This window comes from Dryobates pubescens, chromosome 9 (genome assembly GCF_014839835.1).
Source record: "Dryobates pubescens isolate bDryPub1 chromosome 9, bDryPub1.pri, whole genome shotgun sequence".
Taxonomy (NCBI): domain Eukaryota; kingdom Metazoa; phylum Chordata; class Aves; order Piciformes; family Picidae; genus Dryobates; species Dryobates pubescens.
In genome coordinates this window covers 24,791,343-24,805,246 of record NC_071620.1, presented here as the reverse complement: position 1 = coordinate 24,805,246, position 13,904 = coordinate 24,791,343, and the positions used below count along the sequence as shown (strand labels likewise).

The 13,904-nt window shown below is 37.5% G+C and overlaps 1 protein-coding gene across 1 annotated transcript in view; it reads left to right on the top strand.

Moving 5' to 3' along the window:
• The window catches only part of DNAH5 (dynein axonemal heavy chain 5), a 115,056-nt gene that overhangs the window by 44,432 nt on the left and 56,720 nt on the right, over positions 1-13,904 (top strand). Inside the window, exons 28-40 of the mRNA XM_054164273.1 lie at positions 86-326; positions 778-977; positions 1,507-1,660; positions 2,303-2,466; positions 3,107-3,263; positions 4,202-4,414; positions 5,232-5,456; positions 6,895-7,067; positions 7,307-7,485; positions 9,524-9,711; positions 11,034-11,228; positions 11,848-11,982; positions 12,741-12,848. Coding sequence (XP_054020248.1) covers positions 86-326; positions 778-977; positions 1,507-1,660; positions 2,303-2,466; positions 3,107-3,263; positions 4,202-4,414; positions 5,232-5,456; positions 6,895-7,067; positions 7,307-7,485; positions 9,524-9,711; positions 11,034-11,228; positions 11,848-11,982; positions 12,741-12,848 — 2,332 coding nt within the window. The remainder of the gene's footprint in view (positions 1-85; positions 327-777; positions 978-1,506; positions 1,661-2,302; positions 2,467-3,106; positions 3,264-4,201; positions 4,415-5,231; positions 5,457-6,894; positions 7,068-7,306; positions 7,486-9,523; positions 9,712-11,033; positions 11,229-11,847; positions 11,983-12,740; positions 12,849-13,904) is intronic.

The window sequence follows — 13,904 nt, the reverse complement described above, 5'->3', positions numbered from 1 at the left end:
TGCTGTTAAAAGCATATACTGTTGTTAAATGGGTAACAAAGAATATTTAAAATTGTTTAAAAAAGCTTGCATGATTTCTGTGTAGATGCCGTAAGCTTCCTCGTGGTGTAAAGGAATGGCAGGCCTTTTTTGACCTAAAGAAGACCATTGAGGACTTCAGTGAATGTTGCCCATTGCTTGAGCATATGTCAAGTAAAGCAATGATGCCTAGACACTGGAAGCGGATTACAGATCTCACTGAACACAGCTTTGATGTGGAAAGTGAAACATTCAAACTGAGGAATATAATGGAAGCTCCACTATTAAAATATAAAGAGGAAATAGAGGTATTGTGAAGGAAGAGAAATGGATGCATGAAACAAAACAATCTGCTCAAACAACACAGAGTTACAGTAGTAAGAAAGAAAGCTGTTTCTATTGAATACAGAAATAAAATACTACTTCAGCTTTCTGCATAAAATAATGACATCATAATTGCATAAACTCCTCTTGTCCCAGGAGTTAATTTTGTGAGGTTACCTTGCCTTGCAACATGTGAAAAGTAATAAAAAGTATTTGAAAAGTAATCACTGTATTATTCTTTTATTCCCCCCAAAGCTGGCCACACCATTATGCAGTCTACAGATCATTAGGGTAGTTTTCATGTCTGTAGATCTTTCCACTTGATAGATAGTTGCTCATCAGCTATGCTAGGATCAAAGGAAATAAAAGTTAGATTTGTGTATTGGAGACTTAAACCATTCATGCTTTTTTTTTGACATCCTATTTGTTTAAAAGGATATCTGCATAAGTGCTGTGAAGGAAAGAGACATCGAGCAGAAGTTAAAAAGAGTGATAGCTGAATGGGACAACAAAACTTTTGTCTTCACAAACTTTAAAACGCGTGGGGAGCTTCTTTTAAGAGGTGACAGCATATCAGAAACAATTGCTACCATGGAGGACAGCTTGATGGTTCTTGGCTCTCTCATGAGTAACAGGTAACAGCAAAGTGCAGGGGGAGGATGAGATAAAAAAAATAAGCAAGAGGTTTTACTTGATTGAAGACATTTGTCTTTCACAGAAGAGAAGGAAAATAAATGTCTAGGTAAAAAGTAAGAGCTTGCTTGTCTTTGAACTATTCATGGCCTAGTTCTTAATGTCTGTATCCCTCCCTGCTTCTGGCAGGCACACTGGGCATTACAGGCACAGCTAGTCTGCCCTCTGTGATGTCATTGCCTCATGTGAAAGGTGCTGAAAATTAACCTTGGCATGAAATTCCATTCTTGCTCCTATTCAGCTTCTGTTGGATCAGAGCTGTGCTATTCACCATATTTACAAAGCAGCAAGTTGGAGATGATTTTATTTGTAGCACTAACTAGCTGAGTTGAGTCAAGTATAGGTTTATATACTTTCACTTGGCAAAGGTAAAACCAGCAAAATTCCTCATCCTTGAGTAGTGTTCTGGCTTTCAAAAGACATGTTTCCTTCCTTCTTGAAATAAAGCACTTGTCTCTTTTTAAATTTTAGATACAACGCACCCTTCAAGACACAGATTCAGAAATGGGTACACAGTCTTTCCAACACAATAGATATCATTGAGAACTGGATGACCGTGCAGAATTTGTGGATTTATTTAGAAGCTGTTTTTGTTGGCGGTGACATCGCAAAGCAGCTTCCAAAGGTTTTCAAATATGACTTTTTGCGATTTGGTTTTCTAACTTTTAAGGAAAGAACTTTAATATGATGTCATAATTGAGGTAGTAAGAGAAGCATTTTTTTGTTCTTAACAAAACTAGTCTTGCTAAGAAGTTAGATAATGCCAACACAAGTATTGTGTTAGAAAGAAACATGAATTATGTGAGCTAGTTGATCTTTTTATTTATGGATTGTAAATTTTTTAACCAGTATGTGTTTAAGTGTTGTGCTTAGTAGCAGCCTAGCCTAGTTAAACTTATGTTAGTAGTATGTACCACAGCCTCATAGTACCTAGGAGTCCTTGCCATAAACTTTCTGTATAGCTTTTCAAATTAAAAATTAACTTTAGTTTTTAGAGAAAAAACTTCAAATATGAGACATGCAATTCAAGCATTGTGAGTTTTCTTTCTTTTTCTCTAAGAATGTTTGAAAGAGCAAGTAGCAGGCTTGCAAATCAAATGTAATATAAGGTGTATTGTGTAAGCAGAGAGCTGTATGTTTTACTACAGCAATTAGACATGGAGTTACTGGTGAGATTACTGGGTGCCAGTTCTGTGAGCAAGTGCCTTTTCTCTCTTCTGCCTTCCCTCATGACTTCCTTTTCACATTAATCATGATGTTTCAACAGGAAGCAAAGCGTTTCTCTAACATTGATAAATCCTGGGTGAGGATCATGACCCGAGCTCATGAAGCATCTAATATTGTTCAGTGCTGCATTGGAGATGAAGTCATGGGACAGTTACTACCACACTTACTAGAACAACTTGAAATCTGTCAGAAATCACTCACAGGGTAAGGTTACTACTAGTCTTGGGAAGATGATTGTGAATTGTGCAATGAGGGAAAGAGTAATGGCTTGAATACTGTCCCATAGACTTTGCACAGGTCATGTTCTGCTATGAATTCAGTTGAACTGAGCAAACAAGTTAGCAGGATGATATAATGCCTCTAAAGAAATTGCTAGCAGCTTGCTGATAAGTATTTGATATGTGACTAAGCTGACAGTCATTTTCTATATCTGCTGAAATCAAGGCTCGTTTCAGCCTATTTTCTATCCAGAAGGCACACTATATTTATGCTTTGTTCAGACCCTTCACCTAACCCTAATCTGGGAGAAATTCAGCATGAGACACCTAAATAGCAAGGAACAGACAATGTAAAAATATTTTTGTTTAGTTTCTTTTTAGTGGTGATTATAGTTTAGCAAACAGTAAAAGCTTTTCATTAAATGTTTTCTGATGCTGATAGAGTAGCTTTAAAACAGGTGCTTAACATGATGATATGATGGATAATAATTGTTTTAATTGTTACTGCTAAAAATGGCAATAATGTGTTATGTGAAATGCCATCTGTAAAGAAGAAATAACATATGAATGAATATACTTTAATTGCTATCTCTCCACACCTCCCTCATTTTAAAAAAAAATTGCAGGTACCTGGAGAAAAAACGCCTCCTATTTCCACGATTCTTTTTTGTGTCAGATCCTGCCCTCTTAGAAATTCTTGGCCAGGCATCAGATTCTCACAATATAAAGGCGCATCTGCTGAATGTCTTTGACAACATAAAAACTGTAAAGTTCCATGAAAGGGTATGTACTGCCCAACACCTCTATGTTACCTTCTTTCAAATTAGCAATGTGTGATACTTGTTAAATAAGAAAGCTACCTGGGTGCATAGGGCATTCAACTCTATTACCAAGCTCATCAACTATTTGATGCTGTGTGGGCTTTCTTCGTTTGTGCTTTAGTTTCATGCTCTAATTTATGCAATAGGAGAACTCTGTATAGAATAACAAAACAAAATTTTGCACCAGTACTTAAGTTATATAAAAAACTCCACTGTGTCTTCTGTGACTTCATATAGTCTGGCATCCTCTCAGATGAGCTTCTGATTTGTTATAAGGATATTTTTATCTTTAGATTGTGGGTTGTACTTTTACATTAACATTTTGATGGTAAGAAAAAGTGTATCTGAACTCTCACCTGTTTCTTGAGTTATCCTTACTATTCCTTCTATCGTACTGTTTGAAGAAAAAATTGTGTTGTACCCTTTACAAGAAGAGGTAGCAAGAGTTGCTTTGGTTTTTTGCTTGTATTTGTAAACATGTAAACTTGTTTGACTGACCATGTTCTTTAACTTTTGTGTTTCCATTATTTTTGATTGTAAGGCTGTAAATTTTGTTAGGATGTTGACCAACCAGTGATGAGGGAAGATTTCCTTTACTGTGAGTGGAAAATGAATTTGGTTGTTAAAACTTTGGTGGAATTCAGGAATTGTCAGTGTATTAGGGTTTGTCTCCTTGTTCAGATGGCATTGTTCTGTTTAAAGCCTTTCTGCCTGCCATTTTTTAAAAATTTAATTGATTAAATTTAGATTTAATTGGTTTTTTAAATTTCACTTAACAAGGTGCTTTAATGTATTAATTAGTTAAATAAGTTTATTGGAGTGATGACAGGAAAATCAGACTTACGGTTAAGGTAACAATAAGCCTATAAAAACAAAGTGTTCTTGTTGTGTTTTTATTAGATATATGATTGTATACTGTCAATTACTTCACGAGAAGGTGAGACTATAAATCTGACTAGACCTGTAATGGCTGAAGGTAACGTGGAAGTTTGGCTGAATTCTCTGTTGAAGGAATCGCAGCTGTCACTGCATTGTATTATTCGCCAGGCAGCTGCACACATCCAGGAAACTGGTTTCCAGCTGGTTGAATTCCTTTCTACTTACCCAGCCCAGGTAATATCTTTAAATCACAGAAGAATTGTTCACAGCTAAGTAACACATTCAATATTATTATTTTTGTTATTCTTAATACTAAGTATTGGGGTTTTCGTACAATCAAATTCCAGCCAGTATTATAAATGCAAATTTGACATTTAAATTGATCTTCGTCACCTCAGTCTTTTAAGTTATATTTTACAAATCTAAGACCAAAAGAGGAAAACTTACCTGAAAGCTACTGTTCAAAACTAATGCTGCAAGCATTAAGCTAATACAAAAGAGTTAACACCATTTCTTTGCATGCTTAATACTTGTCTACTGAAGTAGTAAAATTGTATGTTTATTTTTATATTTGGGAAAAGACTAAGAATTTGGAGCTGAGTCTGAGGGGAAACTGTTTTCTAAGTAGAGGCTTCTTCACTTGTGATCAAGAGTGTTGCTGGAGAGGGAATAAAGAGCTCATGAATTATTAGTAAAATATTTTAAGTTGAAGCATTAATTAGTCACCGATTTGGTATTAGTCATGTATATGAAGTGTATTCATTATATACATTTTTTATATATGCTCTAAATTATATTGAACAGTTGTATAAGCAGTGCATTGTAAGCAGTATCTACAAAGCTGAAGTGTGGACTCCACTATGTTTATGAATGGAGTTGGGATGCAGAAAACATACATCAGTTGCAGTTGAACAAAATCTATATAGGTGCATGAAAAATAATGTTATACATTTATTTATACATTTATATACTTTATCTGTGTCTGTGAATGTACATTTTAAACAAAACAGAAAAGATTATTATGAAGCACATAACTTTTGTGTTTCCTAAGGTTGGGTTGTTGGGGATTCAAATGATTTGGACAAGAGACTCAGAAGAAGCTTTGACTAATGCCAGATATGATAAAAAAATTATGCGAAAGACCAACCAGTTTTTCCTAGATCTCCTAAACACGCTGATAGATATGACAACAAAAGATCTTACCTCAGTTGAACGAGTTAAATATGAGGCACTAATCACTATTCATGTGCATCAGAGGGACATTTTTGATGGTCTGGTAAGTACTGAAAATGTACAATGAACTATAAGGTGATTTTCATGTAAAACAATGTGAAAGGGTGTGAAGAAAATGTTACTATACCTAGAAACTATTGCCTTTTAAGACAAACAATTGATTTTAGGACTCTGATGATTAGATCACTTGGAGTATTATAAAAATGCTGGTATTGCTTCAATCCATGTGTTAATTTCCCCTCAAGTGTCCCCAAACGGTAACAGAATTTTATAATGCTTTGTGTTGGCCCACTTAAGTTAGGTGCCTCTGTTGCATGATCAGTTAGGGCCTTCTTTTCCATCATACATTCTGTTGCAAATATTTGTCCTTTTCTCTGGACTACATTGCATGTTTCATGAAGTAAATAGAAAGATTATAGAATTATAGTTCAGGAATAAGTTGGTTGATGCTGCTGTCTCCTCAGTTCTAGTTTCAATAACATATCTCATTATTACTTAAGAATATATTTATTCACTTCACACCTTCTCATGCTGCCACATGATACTAAAATTAGGAAAATGAAAGCATTTACTGCCTAAATCTACTAGCTTGTATTGGAAACATGGTGGCCAGCAGGAACAGGTTGGTGATTGTCCCCTTGTACTTATCACTGGTGAGGCCACACTTTGAGTATTGTGTTCGATTCTGGGCTCCTCACTACAAGGAGGACTTTGAGGTGCTGGAATATGTCCAGAGAAGGGCTTAGAGCACATGTCGTATGAGTATCGGCTGAAGGAGCAGGGGTTGTTCAGTCTGGAGAAGAGACCTTATTGCCATTTACAACTACCTGAAGAAAGGTCAGAGCAAGGAGGGTTCCAGCTTCTTCTCCTTGGTGGCAAGCGACAGGGCTAGAAGGAAATTGACACCAGCTGCACCATGGGAGGTTTAGACTGGATGTTAGGAAATATTTCTACACTGAAAGGGTTATCAAACATTGGAATGGTCTGCCCAGGGCAATGGTGGAGTCACCATACATGGAGGTGCTAAAGCAACCTGCAGACCTGGTGCTTAGGGACATGGTTTAATGTTGACTCTACAGTGATGGGTGGATGTTGGGCTAGATGATCTTGAAGGTCTCTTCTAACCAAGTATATTCAGTGATTCTGTGAAAAGAAAATGGCAGTTTGAATGTTAACTGAATGTAATTACTTTTGTTTGAGGCTTATGGACTCTTAATTTGTATTTAGAATTTTGAAACACTGATCTAAAGTTCCTTTGCTGCTTTAGGGGTTTCCGAGAGAGTGATAACACAACAGTGATGTTTGTGTTACAAAAAATCAAGGTAGGATCTCCACTATTGTTATGTTACTGGCTGTTTTTTGTCCTGTTTAGTGGCAGTGCTTCCTTTGCAGTACTACTCGGATTAGATAATATAAATGCAAAAGTAAATATTAACCATGAGTAACAGTCTTTTTCCTCCTCTTTTTTTTTTTTTTTTCAGTGTTGCAAGCATATCAAGAGCCCTACAGAGTTTGAGTGGCTGAAACAGTGTCGATTTTATTTTAATGAAGACTCTGATAAAATGATGATTAAGATCACTGATGTGGGTTTCACTTACCAAAATGAATTCTTGGGCTGTACTGACAGGCTTGTAATAACACCTCTTACAGACAGGTGAAAAAACCCAACAAACCATTTATTCCTTTATTCTTTGTTGCCAAACCTAGGCTTTTATCAAGAGCAATTTAGTCATTCCAAAACAGATCTCTGCAGTTTATCCTTCATGATCTTATCAAAGTAAATGATTTTACATGGAATACATTAATATTTTTGTTTCTGTGACTTACAATATTAGCCATACAGAAAACTGTGGACTGCAGCCCATTAAGTGACGAAAACCTGTTGTCTTGTAGGTGTTACATCACTTTGGCTCAAGCTTTAGGCATGAACCTGGGTGGAGCACCTGTGGGACCTGCAGGAACTGGAAAAACTGAAACCGTCAAAGACATGGGACGGTGCCTTGGAAAATATGTAGTGGTCTTCAACTGTTCAGACCAGATGGATTTTCGAGGACTTGGGAGGATTTTCAAAGGTAAGATGTGGACCACTGGCTAAAAATATCAGCTGTATCCTGGGGTGTAATAGGCACAATATAACTTCAAAAGAAGTGACTGTCCTGCTATTCTCAGTGTTGGAATGGCCTCACCTCAAATACTGAGTGCAGTTTAGAGGTCAGCAGTCCAAGAAGCATGTAAAAATATTTAAATGAGTCCAAAGAAGAGCAACAAAGATGATGAAAGAACTCAATGGCTGAGTATACTAGGTCTGTTGAGATGAGAGAAAAGGAGACTGAAGGGTGTCCTCATTGCCACAACTCATCACTGAGTGGTTATGCCAATGAGGTGCAGCTTTTTCATGAGAAAGAGTGGAGAGGGATGATAGGACATGAGGCAATAGCTTAAATCTGTGTCAGGTGAAGTTCAGATTTGACATTAGAAAAATATTCTTCACTGAAGGAGTAGTCAAGCACTGGAACAAACTCCCCAGGAAAGCTGTCAGGGCCCTAAGCCCTGCTTGGACAACACTTAGATGTGTAGTTTAACTTTTAGGTAGCCCATTGTGGAGTCAGGAGCTAGAGTTGATGATCATTGAAAGTCATTTACAATTCAGGATATTCTGTGATTATGTAATTCTATGGAGTGTGCAAAAATTATAAATGCTAAGAGAACATCTTTACTAAGCAAAGTCAACACATAATCAACTGGTGGTTTTCAGTATTTTAATCAAAGTAATTAATGTCTTGTTATGAATATAAAATACAACACTGTCACCAAGAAATAAGAATGGCCTAAAAATCTAATATAGTTTATGAAAGGACACAAAAAGGCACTTAAAATATCCAGGAGGATTGCCAGTGCAAAATGAAAAAGCTGTGAAATTTATTGCTGGACTGGTGGAATGTGTTTGATTCTGATTTCAGTATTTTGTCTTCTTCAAATGTTAAAGGTCTTATCAGTTGAATAGTCCTATGTATTTTAAAAACAATTGACACAGCTCACTGAAGTTAGATGGAGATAATGTGTTTGGGGTTTTTTTTGCGCCTGAAACTGATTCTTGTCAGTCATGGCAGCTGCCAAATTAGAGATGAACTGGAGATCCCTGACTTTCACACCGTTGCAAGTGACTCTGTTGATGACTTTTTTTTGGTTTTATTTTCCCATAAATATCTGAGGGAAAATGCAGTTCTGGCACAGTCTGACCTAACTTGTTTCTGGGTGAAAGCAAGTTTATTGGTATTGCAGTTTAGGTTGGGTGCCCCCTGCTGTGTTTACTTCCTGTGTCCACAAGTCCAGCCCAGTGGGTGGACACAGGAAATTAGTTATTTCCTACCATAATTCCTGCACCACTATAAGATCCAGTGCGGGGTCTAGCACTTTCTCTTTCTTCCTCCTCCATCAGCAGGTAACTGGGGGAGATGTCTCCTGGCTTTGGGCCTGGCTAGACCCATGGCCACGGAGGATGGGCAGTCTCAGACCTGGCCAGCTGAGACTAGCCTAGCAGTGGGGGGGGGAAGAAGGGGCCCTGGGGGTCTTGGGTGTACCCTCAGGTGGGGATGGGATGTTCCTGGGACTGTTTTGGGATCTTTCTTTGTCACTGGGCTTTTGGTTTTCTGTAAACATTCACTGCTTTCTATCTAAACTTTCCATCACTTTTGCAATCTGTTTGTCTGAGTTGTTATTTCTGCCCATGGTGGGAAGGGGGTCTGCCTCAACCCATCACAATTGGTCATTTTAATCGGCACAGTAAGCTATTGACAATCCATCATATTTTCATAGTCTTATTGCAGGGATGGTTTTTTTGAGGGATAGGGAGGAGCAGGAATACATTCAAGTTACTGAGAGAAGGATCAGAAATCAAAATCTGTAGTATCACAGTCAAGCTGGAGGACTTTCAGAACTTTGTGAATTCTTTCTTGAAAAAGAAAAGCTCTTCTCCTTATGCCTTTCCCAATCCTCAAGTATTGACATGTTTTTCCTGAGGTAGATTAACCTAATTTTTGTCTTATGAATTGAACCAAAAAGAGGTTAACAATATTATGGCCAGAGGCTTAGTTGCTTTTCTCTTTGAAGGTCTTGCTCAGTCTGGCTCCTGGGGTTGCTTTGATGAATTCAATCGTATTGATTTACCAGTACTATCAGTAGCTGCACAGCAAATTGCGATTGTGTTGACTTGTAAGAAGGAACATAAAAAGCGCTTTGTTTTTACTGATGGAGATAATGTGGAAATGAATCCAGAATTTGGCATCTTTCTTACTATGGTAGGTATCCACTAGGTTTCTAATACGCTGGTGTTGATTGTACAATTGCTTCTAAACTGGTACATTAAATGAACTTTTATGTCACTCAGCTTGAGGAACTCACTGACAGTTTGAGAAGACAGAGCATTACTACAAAGACAGTTTACAGGGGTTTGTCATGGGTTGAGTTGAATCTGCTGCTGCTATTCAATCTGACGCTGCTGTCATAACTGCAAAATCAAAGTGCTGGCTAGAGCAAAGTATTATGTTCTTGAAGTTCAGATTGTAACATGAGAGGCTTCCTATTCTGGTAGTGTAGTGATTTGAAACACAGTAATATCTGCCACTATCAGAAATCATGAATTTATGACACTTTATGCCTGTAGGGTGTTACCATACTGGACAGGAGATTCTTAGTTGCTGACTCTCCAGGTCTCAAGCATGTGGATATGTCCTTGTATGTTTTTGGGATCTGAATGGTGTTTTTCCTTTCCCTTTCTTTCTGTTTCATATATATACTGATGAAATCTGATACCTTCATAGTGGAGAAGTAAAATATTCTGTGTAAATCAACTAAGAAAACTCTCTGCCTTTTTTTCCCTCTGTGTTTTGTCTCTTGGTAAGAGGAGAGGGAGGAGGCAGGAGGGGGAAGTGTGGGAGGTTTTTTTACTCTCACACTAAAACCATATCAGCTGTCTGGTTTTGGTTTCTGGGTTTGGGCGTGCTGGTTTCTTTTGTTGAGGTTGGCATGGGACAGGATGAGTGGGGGGTTTAGGTCGCTGGCTTTCTGCTTCTGCATTTCACTGTGCTTTTTCTGCAAATAGACCAAGGTGCATTGTATTATCTCATTTTTCTCATTAAAGCTCTTTAACTCAACTCCTTATCTAAACCCTTTTTTTTTTTTTTTTTTTTTTGGTGTTGGAGCAAAGTAGGATGTTAACCCATTACAGGTTTGTTTCAATAACATCAAGTGCATGCAATTAACAGCCTGCACTGTAACTACAAGTTGTTATTTCAGTGTCAGATTACTTCTGCTTGCTACATTCTGCTTCCCAAAGTATGTTTTTTGCTACAAGTACAGAAAAATGGCCTTCTAGATAGGGGTAGAAGTATCTAGTAAAACTGAGCTGTATAAGACAAATACATATTTGAAGTGTTTATGTGGAACATTTTTCATACCTCTTGGATGTAAGGGAGGCTAAAATGCTGTAGAGATATGGTGGTAAATCTGCATATCAATTCATTTTGACATGTGATTTAAAGCCAAAAAGCTACATTACACATTTCTGATTCTTCAGTTTGTGCAAGATGCAGTCATCTTCAAAACCTTTCCTTCTCTCCAGAATCCAGGATATGCTGGACGACAGGAACTTCCTGAAAACTTGAAGATCAACTTCCGTTCAGTGGCTATGATGGTTCCTGATCGTCAAATTATAATTCGTGTCAAACTGGCTAGTTGTGGTTTCATTGCTAATGTTGTACTGGCAAGGAAGTTCTTCACACTGTACAAGCTGTGTGAAGAACAACTGTCAAAGCAGGTGATTATTTTTAGATGAGGAAAAATTATCTTAAGGAAAAACTATAAATGGTGTCATAAATTAGTAGTATCTTCATGAAGAAAATAGTTCATGTCCACTAAGCTAAATGACACTTGCAATTTTGTAGTGCAGCCCTGGAGGATAAGGGCAAATTATCTACAAATAATCTGTGCAAGAATAAGACTATCATTCAAAGCACTGCTTCAGTGAATGGTGATAATTGAGACAAATAAAGAACTTATGTATTAGCTGGATTTTTGGTCTGTGCTGCCTATGCTTGTTTAGATGTTTTTCAAATAAAATCAACTTCTAATGTCCTCAGAGAATTAATAATAATAGTTAGTTTATTTCTTAATAGTGTTTGGGAATCTTATATTGGTTCAAAGACTTGAGATTACATTTCCTTTTCTGTCACCCCTTACAGTTTAGTAGGTGATAGCAGAGGTGGAGAACCAAGCCTTCCATTGTCACACAGCCAAAGATTAGTTGTGGATGTTAGGAGGCATTTGTGCTACATGTACTACTTCTCATAGAAATCCGTATCTTAAGTGGCAAATAAGAATGGTTTCATCCCTGTTAACTCAGGGAAAATTTCCCCCCCAATTTGCTTTTCTTCCAGGTGCATTACGATTTTGGCTTGCGGAATATATTGTCAGTGCTGCGTACGTTAGGAGCAGCAAAAAGAGCAAATCCCACAGATACTGAATCTACCATTGTCATGCGTGTGCTGAGAGACATGAACCTGTCTAAACTAGTAAGTTCTGAGGGCCTGGTAAATTAATTAGACTGCACTTTGCATCTATGTGAATTTTTGAAATACAGTTTAAATCTACTGAGATGATCACTGGAACATTGGATGTGGCCTTTACACTGAAGCTATCACGGAAATGTTCCATTACCTTGCGCAGTCCCAGGATAGAGCTAGTTTTCTTCATAGTACCTTGTATGGGGCTGGGGAGGGTGTGAGCTGTGGGTGCTGTGTGCTGCTTGGCTGCCTACCTTGATTAAACCACAACTGTTTAGAAATTATTTTTTTGCATATTTCCCCTGCTCCCTACAGAAATAAGGGACCACATAGAAGTCTATGTCATAATGTCTTTAGAACCTTTGACCTAAAGTATTTAGTCACTCCGTTATTCATAGTATTGAGTACTGTCTCATCTGAAATAGCTAAAACCTCTTCTCTTGCTGTGATACTTAATCTCCTTTATTGTGGTTTTTCACACCTTAGACAAATAATTTACTCTTTGTATAAATGTAATTGATATAATCTACTTTAATGAATCCAATCTGTATGTCAGTGGTTTATTTTCAGTAGCTTGATTATTTGAAGCATCATATTCTGCTGTGTTCTGTTAAAGTGTTTAGCATTTAGATGGCTCCTATTGGTGACTCTTTATGTTTTCCAGTATTTATTTAGCTACACAAGTGTTACGGATTGTTTTTTAAGACACTATAATAAATAAAATGAGTTTTAATCTGTGAGGTTTTTCTCCCCCTGATTTTCACTAGATTGATGAAGATGAACCCTTATTCCTGAGTCTAATTGAAGATCTGTTTCCAAATATCCAGCTTGATAAAGTAGGGTATCCTGAACTTGAAGCTGCCATTGAGAAACAGGTAACCTTTCTCTTGATCTGTGCTGCTTTGGCATAACGTGAGTGATGTAACATCTAAGGAAGTATTTGTGTTTAACCTACCCAGTTGGTAATAATATGTTTCACTATTTACAGTAAGCTTTTCTGTAATTTTTTACCATTGACATATTATTAACCTTAGCAATTGGTAGTGCTAGTTCCATGATTCTAACTATGTGACAGCAACTGCAAAGCTGATGTTTGTCTTATCAGTAAAAAGTTAGTCCTCTTTTTACTTGATATTATTGCCTTGGAATTTTTGTAGGACATAATTTAAAACCAGAAATTATACTTGAGTTGAAATGTAATTGTTATTCTGTGAGTTTTTTATATACATAATGTATCAACTGTTTACCTTGTCTCCTTTCACTCAGGGTACCATGAGTGAGGTGAATTGTCATGATCCCCTGAAAGAGGCTATCCCTGCACGGCAGGGCTGCAGAGGCAGTGTGACTCAGAGGAGCAGTGCAAAACAATTTATTATTTTTCCCTAACAATGATAAATGGTGCAGATAAAGGTGGTTTTGTGCAGGCATTATTTTCTTGCCAACTACTTTAAGGCACAACTAGGTTATGTCTATCACGGAAAGGAAAAGAAAAGTGACTATCAAGAGGAAAAGATAGGAGGGGAGAGAGAGTAAGATAGAAAGTAAAATATCACCACCCTTGGATCTAGTGACACCTCACAGGATCAGTCCGGATCTGAAGTTCTTCAGCGGTGGGTGCACACCAGATCAAAAAAATTTCTGTCCCTCTATACCCTTAGGAGATGGATGGCATCCCCAGTCTACACAGGAAGTGTAGAGAGGCAATGGTGATTTGCATGAGCTCCTTCCAGTGTAGTGTCCATTATAGACCTCTCCTTGCCGCAGTTAATGTATTTGCTAAATGCTGCAACTCAGGGGAAAGACAATGTTCCCACCGACAAAGTGCTTATCTTCTCCTAATGTTAACTGCAAGGAGCAGGTCTCAACTTGAACCATAAAGAAGAAAGACAGGGCCATTTTCACCACACAAGGTTTGAGATAAGAGTTGGACT